Source organism: Beta vulgaris, chromosome 1, assembly GCF_026745355.1.
Source record: "Beta vulgaris subsp. vulgaris cultivar EL10 chromosome 1, EL10.2, whole genome shotgun sequence".
NCBI lineage: Eukaryota > Viridiplantae > Streptophyta > Magnoliopsida > Caryophyllales > Amaranthaceae > Beta > Beta vulgaris.
The window spans coordinates 29,693,314-29,702,000 of record NC_079202.1 but is presented as its reverse complement, the minus strand read 5'-3'; the positions used below and the strand labels follow the sequence as shown (position 1 = coordinate 29,702,000).

At 38.3% G+C, this 8,687-nt stretch overlaps 1 protein-coding gene across 1 annotated transcript; it reads left to right on the top strand.

The window, feature by feature from the left end:
* Nucleotides 1-2,148: 2,148 nt before the first annotated feature.
* LOC104884698 (uncharacterized) lies at nucleotides 2,149-3,075 on the top strand. The gene is made up of 2 exons (XM_010669384.1): nucleotides 2,149-2,875; nucleotides 2,972-3,075. Exons 1-2 carry the CDS (start codon nucleotides 2,149-2,151, stop codon nucleotides 3,073-3,075), a joined length of 831 nt encoding a protein of 276 aa, XP_010667686.1.
* Nucleotides 3,076-8,687: the final 5,612 nt, after the last annotated feature.

The window sequence follows — 8,687 nt, the reverse complement described above, 5'->3', positions numbered from 1 at the left end:
GGACTAAGTTTGGTGCCTCCAAACCCTTCCTAGAAGGTGGGGAGTCTCCATTCTGTTTGTTCAGCCTTGTAGATGCATTTGGTTGTACCTTTTTTTTTGGTTATCAATAACAACTTTGAATTGCCAAAAAAAAAAAAAAAAAAAAACATATTCCTGTCAACACCTCTCACTGTTACCCAGACATCAACAACCAGTAACCCAAAACAAATCCCCACCTTTACAGCTTCACCTTGCACAAGCAACCTAGAAAAAACACCCAACCTGCCCCATACTCTCACTGACCACCATAAAAAAAAACCCACCCATCATAAATAAAAAACCAAATAAAGGCAAAGCTACCCAGCTACAACAAGCTGAACCTGAAGCTGAACCTGAAGTTGAACTTATAGGTGAATATGACTTCTATGACCATAGACCAGAAGAGCCCCTCACATTAAGAGAACTTATAGGTGAGTATTCTAGTGAGGATGAGCTTGATCCGGATTATGTGGATGATGGTGTAAGTGATGATGAGTTTGATTCAGAAGATCTTGATTTAGATCCAGAAGATGAAGTGGTACTGAGTGAGGAAGATGATGTCATTCACGAGGACTATATACATGAGTTTCTGGGTGATGAATCTGAAACTAGTGATGATGAGTACATGACTGCAAGGGATAGAGTAAAAAAGTGCAACAGTAGTCTGCTTAGCATAGCTCAACAACTTCAAGAAGAGGCTGCAGAGGGTAAACTTGGTGCACAACAGCAACCAAATAGGGCAGTAGCTGAACAACTGCATCATGATGGTGGATTTGTTAGTGAATATGAAGAGAGTGATGATGAAATACACACTCCACCTGGCAGTGGAGAAGAAGAAGATAGGATTGGTGCAAGGAGGACTGCTAGAGCTCTTTTAGTGAGTAGTGAAACTGATTTCTCAAAGTTCAATTGGAAGGTAGGGCAGAGGTTTGCTAATAGGGTAGAGTTTAAGAAAGCTGTTGCTAAGTATGGGATATTACAAGGGAGGAATGTGAGTGTCACCATCAGCAATAGAAAGAGGGGCCAAAGGATAGGAGTCAAGTGTGTTGAAGGCTGCCCATTTTACTTGTATTCATCCTGGGATTCAAGGAGAGCAACTTTTGTGGTAAAGACAGTGAAAGGTGACCATAATTACCATAGGAATATGAAGAAAAACAAGCAATTAAAGTGTACTTGGTTAGCTGAGCAGTCCTTGGAGGTTTTTAAGGCTAGACCACACTAGCCTGCAAAAGAGGTTGTGGAGACTGTAAGAAGAGCTTATAAGCAGATGATCACAAGAGATTTGGTCTATAAAGTCAAGTTCTATGCACACAGGATGTTGCATGGTTCAATGCAAGGCCACTACAAAAAGCTCATGCTCTACATGAAAGCTGTTGAAGCAGCAAGCCCTAGGACTAAGTTGGAGTTAGTCACTGATAACTCAAAGTATCCTCCAGTCTTCCAAAGGTTATTCTGCTATGAGGGTCGCCAGATGGGTTGGTTAAAAGGTTGTAGGAGACTAATTTGTGTAGATGCATGTTTCTTGAAAACATTCTTGGGAGGTCAATTACTATCTGCTGTGGGGAGAGATAGTAATGACCAAATGTATCCCATTGCATGGGCAGTAGCTAAAGGGGAGAATAACAACAGCTGGGAATGGTTTTCACCAACCTTCAACAATGTCTTCAACTTGGAAGTGGAACTGGTTTGACAATAATCTCAGATGAGCATCAGGTATGTGGTAGTTTTCTGCTTATTTTTTTGTTGCTGCTCATATTGTCTAGTGCTGCTACTAATTCAATAAGTTGCTATATTAGTGTTGGTAGTGCTGCTATTAATCATTGTTAGTGCAACTTAATTAGTGATGGTTAGTGCTGCTATTAATCATTGTTAGTGCAACTTAATTAGTGCTGGTTAGTGCTGCTAATGATGTTATTAATGTAATTAGTGTTGTTGATGTAATCATATGTTGTTGTAATTAGTGCTAGTATAGTGTAGTACCATGTTTAGTCATCTGTTTTAGTGTATAATTAGTGTTGTTTGTTTTTTTGGAAGGCCATCTTGAATGGAGTTGCAAGTGGCACAGAGCAAAGATGACATTGTGCAAGGCACATCTTTGCTCTGTGGCACAAGTCCTTTAGAGGGGATGAGATGAAACTCTTGTTTTGGAAAATAGCTAAGGCTTATAATGTTGCTAACTACAATGATGCACTAGAGGAACTGGCTGAGTTAAACTCGGATGCAGCTATTGCATTCAAGGCATACAACCCTAAATGCTTCTGTAGGGCTTTCTTAGATACTAGTGTGAAGACAAATGCCATAACTAGTAATATGGCTGAGACTTTTAACGTTTACATCATAAATGCTAGGACAAAGCATATGATATATATGTTAGAGGATATAAGAGTTGCTTTAATGCAAAGATTAGTCCTGAAAAGACAAGAAATGACCAAGTGTACTTCAGTGCTTTGCCCTAGGATCCAAGCCAAGTTAGATTTGGAGAAAGTTAAGGCTGCTGATTGTGATGTGTTGCCATCAACAGATACTTTGTTCAATGTGCAGTATTACCTTGATAAGTTGAATGTGGATTTGGAATCCAAGACTTGTACCTGCAGAAAATGGGATATGTTAGGCATCCCTTGCAGGCATGCAATAGCTTGCATCTACTTTGTTCACAAAGAAGCTGAGGACTTTGTGCATGACTCTTACAAGAGGGAGGTCTATTTAAGGGCATATGTTGGTTCCATACCTCCTGTGGAAGGTGAGAAGCACTGGCCTAGGATAGAAAGCAATATCAGCCCACCTCCAATTAAAATTGGACCTGGCAGACCTAGGTTGAACAGGAGAAATGACCCATTTGAAGACCCTAAAAAGCCTGGTAAGCTTACTAGGCATGGTATGGAGATGACATGCAGTCTCTGCCATACCAAGGGCCATAACAAATGAAGGTGCCCCAATAGAGACACTGCTTCAGGTGTTGTGCCTCCACCAAAAAGGGCGAAGGGGAGACCAAGAAGTGATGGACCAACCACTGCTTCAACAACAGATGCTGCTGCACACTTGGATTCTACAGCATAGCCATCAAGATTAGGAAGAGGTGGGAGAATGATTAGAGGTGGAAAAGGTTCTAGAGGGGGTGGGAGAGGAAGAGGAAGAGGAAAAGGAAGAGGAAGAGGGGAAAGTGGAGGACATCCTGAAGATAATGGAGGAAGAAGAGGCAGAGGAGGAAGGAGGGGATGTAATGGAGGCAGGGGAGGTGTCCCTCATGCTAGGACTGCATCAATCAATAATGTGAGTCCTACATTTTGTTAACTTTCTTTTATCATCAGTTTGTGTAGTATGTATTTTATTGTACTTAAACGAACTATTGTATTATGTGTTTTTTGAAGCTATCCCAAGGTTCCACAGTTGAGCAAGCAACACAGTAGCTACTATGGACCTCAAGGAAGCATCTTAAGCTTCCACAGTTGACCAAGCTTCTTCAGATCATTTTTTGCCAAGTTCAGTTACTGTTGCTCTATTTGATAATGATACAATGAATTCAGATCATTTTTTTGCCAAGTTCAGTCCTACATTATGTTGTTGTTTTGTAATGATACAATGAATTCTATTTGATACCCAATTTAGGGTGGAACAATGAAATGTTTTTGAGACAAATTTTTTTCCATTACCACAATACTTAACAACTTACACTTCATTTCATTATCACACTTACAATTTTGCATCACTTCTACCCAAACCCTTAATTTACATTCTAACCCAATCATAATTTTGCATCAAACCTAGCCTAGTCAAACATAACTACTTCAAATAAAACATCAAAATGACAAATAAAATCCAAGAATACATCAAAGCCATAGAGAAGTTCTTCTCATTACTATTGCACCTCAGCACCTCCACACGCAATTCACTAAGTTCAGCCTTCATCTCCTGCACATCTTCTTCCAGGTTGTCCTTCGTCATCTTCAATTTTTTTATTTTTTCATTAAGTAACATCTTGTGGTACTCCAACTCAGCAATGGTGGTATCCCTCTCTAGAATTTAAAACTGGAGGTCCCTAATATCATTTCTTTCATCCAGATTTGGCTCATTCACCCACCTGAAAAAATCGCAACATTGATCAGGCCACTTAGGGCATCCAAGGAACTGCCTCCCACAATTTGAACCTTTCTTCGTAATTCGCACAACAGCAGCAACCCCACATTTGCACTTCACCCTTTCACTCAGTGAGTTTGTTGAAGAACTTGAGTCATTTCCTTTCATGGTGCAAAATTTTTTTGTGCAGAAAATGTGAGAAGAAGAGAGAGAAAGAAAATGGGGAAAATAAAACTTTTTTAGGAAGATAATATAAAGGAAAAGAGAAATAAAAGAGAAAGAATCAATATTACCGTTATTTTACCTGCTATGAAGGAATGGTAACCTTTTGTTTTAGGTAATCATTTAATGAGGTCCAATAAAAGTGGCTGGGTCCTAAAGTTTGAGTTGTTCAAAAAAAAAGTGAAAAGTGTGACTGTTTTAAGAAGACGGTTAAAGGTTGGATTATTAAAATCCAATTTTCCTTATTCGTATGTTTCTAGTTTATTTTGGTAGATTTAATTTTGTGTGTTTTACCTTAATTTATAGTGTAGATTTATTCTTTCAGTTTTAATTAGTTTATTTATTTTAGACTTCACAAATAATATGTTAAATAACTTATGAGGAATTGATTAGGAGATTAATCAAGATTAAGTTGTTAAACTTTATTTGGGACAAATTAAAACCGTTAATATTATGGACGTAAAAATTATGATATATTATGATTCCAAAATATTCTGTTTAGTTAGTTTTTGTGCAGCCTTTTGATTTTTCTATAAACAAGGAGCCGCCAAAATCTAACCTAAACAAGCGCCCAAAATAGATGTGTTGAGGTAGTTCCTACAATTTAGGAACCACAACAACCAACCTATTAACAAGACGTGGGAACGTGGAGTTGCACGTGTTAGTGGCTGAGATTGCGGAGCATAACTAACCAACTGCCAACGATCATATAAAAGGACATATTAATGGGAGAAGTGGCTGAATTAAGCTACGTGTGATCATGAAGAAGATCGTGGATAAGAACTCGAGAAGATAGGTCTCTACAAATAGTTGTTTGTAACGATCTTTTTATGTATGCTTTTAGAATTTTCTGTGTAATATTTTTAGTGAAAGTATATTCGCTTTTCTTCTTCTTAGCACTTAGTGTATTATAGATTCGCTGATTCGGTTGAGTGAATCTAAATCTGTAATCATTTTGAGGAGAAAAAGAGAAAGAGAGAAAGAGAAAAGACTTCGAGTGAAGTCAAGAGAGAAAGTCAACTGTTCAGGGGGAACAAGCTGACTGGGAACCAGTTCCTAGTGGAACAGAGTAGGTCCGAGTTTAGGTTGTACAAAAGAGTCTTTTGGCCTAAAGTTATTAAAGAGAATTGAGTCAAAATCCCTCGTGGTCAAGGTTTTTCTTCCTATTGGGCCTAGGAAGTTTTCCTTGTAAAAATCTCGTGTTCCTAGTTCTTTCTTGTTCATGCAATTACTTCTTTCTTATTCAATCATTCTTTTATTTCCGCAAAAAGTTTGAAAATGTCCCAACTACAATTCACCCCCCTCTTGTAGTTGTTTAAGTGTTCGTCCAAGACTAACAATTGGTATCAGAGCCTGGTTCCTCCAAAATCAGTTAACACTGAGGAGCTAGTTCCTGGAAATGATGAACACATCAGGAGAAAGATTGGAAGAAGGTTACTCAACTCAGCGTCCACCATGTTTAATGGCAAGTATTATCCATACTGGAAGAATCGTATGGAAAGTTTTATTAAGGCCGAAAATTATCAAGTTTGGAGAGTAATAGAGATTGGTGACTTCGAAGTCACAGAGAAAAATGAAAAAGGTGAAGACATCCCCAAACCTCTCTCCAAATATGATAAAGATGACTTCGACAAGATGGAGATGAACAACTTGGCCAAAAAGGTTCTACACTGGGGCCTTGGTCCCCATGAACACAATCGAATCATGGGATGCAAATCAGCCAAGCAAATGTGGGAACTTATTCAAGTTACTCAGGAAGGAACAAACGAAGTCAAGAGATCAAAGATTGACATGCTCATGCACAAATACGAGCTATCCCGAATGAAGCCTAAGGAGTCTGTTAAGGAGATGCTCACCAGGTTCTCCAACATAATTAATGAACTTGAAGCTCTAGGGAAGATCATCACTCCGGAGGAGTCACTGCTCTGGTTGAAACAAAAGATTTCACCACATTCAATATCGAGCAACTTTCCGGTTCCTTGTTGACTCATGAAATCCATCTAGGAACTCATGAATTGACTCTAGTAGGCCTAAAGCTTTGGCTCTCAAGTCCGATGATCTGGAGGATTCAGAAACTGATGATGAAGAGGCATCATTGATCGTGAAAAGATTCAAAAAGTTCTTCAACAAGAATTACAAAGGAAAGAACTTGAAAAAGCCAGGGAAGCTAAGCTGTCACAAGTATGGAAGTCCGGGTCACTTCATAAAGGAATGCCCTCTCTCGGAAAATGAAAAGAGCAAAGGAAAATACAAGGAGAAGGGAAAGGAACAACAAAACCCTTTCTCAAAAGTCGATATGAGAAGGGCCATGGTTGCTGCCCGGGGAGAATCGGATTCAGACGAGGAGCAGGAACACCCAGAAGAGGAGACAGCTCATTTATGTCTCATGGCAAAAAAATACGAGGAAGAAGACTTGCCAAACAACAAGGTACGCATAAATGTTATTGAACAACAGTTAAAAGATCTTTCAAAGAATCAATTAATAAAACTACTTTTGGGAACTTTGGATGACTATAGGGCCATTTGTGTTAGAGAAGAAAATTTAGAAAAAGCCTTAGAAGTCACCAAAGAACATTCAAATTGGTTTAAAACAGTGAATGCAAACATTGAGGAAAGATTCTTTGAAGTCTTTGATGAAAACCGACGTATTCGAGAAGCTTTTTGAAATGCTAAAAATGAAAATTATTTCTTGAATATGGAAATGGCTGAATTGAAACTATTCGTTCCTGAAGGAACCATTTCCTCTATAAATACCAGATCCGAGTTCGAGAAGTTAAAATTCGAACATGAAAATGTTTTAAGTAAATATCTGGTACTTAAAGAGAAAATGGAATCTTGAAGAACGAAATTTCCTGATCCAGTGAGTTGGATACAAAAATATAAAAATGAAGGAAGAAGTGGGTTAGGTTTCAATCACAAGAATAAAAATAAAATGAAAGAATATGTTGATCTTCCAAGCACCCGAATTTGCTCTTACTGTGGGAACATTGGATACCTAGTGTCTGACTGTTCCTCCAGAGAAGAACATATTGAAATGAATACCTACTTAATTAAGCAAGTGTGAAAAGTTGAGAGAAATACTAGCCCAACAGAGGAACCTAAGTCAGACTAGGTTCCTACCACTGACTGATTGTTTTGATACAGGCTAAAGTGAGGGGGAACAACCTGTGGTACCTCAATAGCGGTTGTTCTAAACACATTACAGGAGATAAAAAGAAATTTCTCTCGCTTTCAACCTATGATAGAGGAACTGTGACCTTCAGAGACAATCTTACCGGTAACATTATAGCAATAGGGAAGGTAGGAAAGTCTAAGTCACATTCCATAGATAATGTATTTTTGGTCGAGGGTTTAAAACACAATCTGCTTAGTATTTCTCAATTTTGCGACAAAGGGAACAGTGTAAATTTTACTGATGAGTATTGCGTAGTAAGTAATGCAGGAACAGGTACCAAGATTCTGGAAGGAACTAGGAAAGGGAACACTTACGTTGTTGATCTCAACCTTGTTACTAGGAACAATCTAACTTGTTTAAGTGCCGTCGACAATGAACCACTTCTTTGGCATAAAAGGTGTGGTCATTGCAAGTATGGCATTGCTCCAGAAGCTAAGTGGTAAGGACTTGGTTGTTGGATTACCAACAATCAAAGTCTCAAATCATGAAGTTTGTGGACCATGTGCAAAAGGTAAACAAGTTAGATCCTCGTTCAAATCAAGGAAAATGGTAAGTACACAAAGTCCTCTTAAATTGATTCATATGGACTTATGTGGCCCTGTTCGAATCCAAAGTCGATCTGGTAAGAGATATGTGCTTGTTATAGTTGATGATTTTTCAAGATACACTTGGGTTATTTTTCTTCATAGCAAAGATGAGAGATTTGATGAATTTGTTAACTTTGCAAAAAGAACTCAAAGAATAAGTGGTTTTAAAATTAAGCACTTGCGTTCTGATCATGGTAAGGAGTTTGAAAGTATCTCAACTGATTGATGAGTTTTGCAGAAACGAAGGTCTTGATCACAACTTCTCAGCTCCTAGGACTCCAAAACAAAATGGCGTGGTATAAAGGAAGAATCGCACTTTGGAGGACATGGCAAGAACAATGATCATACCAAGCAATCTTCCGAAGAATTCTTGGGCTGAAGCAGTGAATACGGCATGCTACATAATGAATAGAGTCATGGTAAGACCTATTGTCCTGAAGACCCCTTATGAGCTACTCAAAGGAAAAAACCCAATATCCCGTACTTTAGAATCTTTGGTTGTAAATGCTTTGTACATAACAATGGTAAAGACAATTTAGGAAAGTTTGATGCTAGAAGTGATGAGGCTGTTTTTATTGGATATGCTTTAAGTAGTAAAGCATATAGAGTTT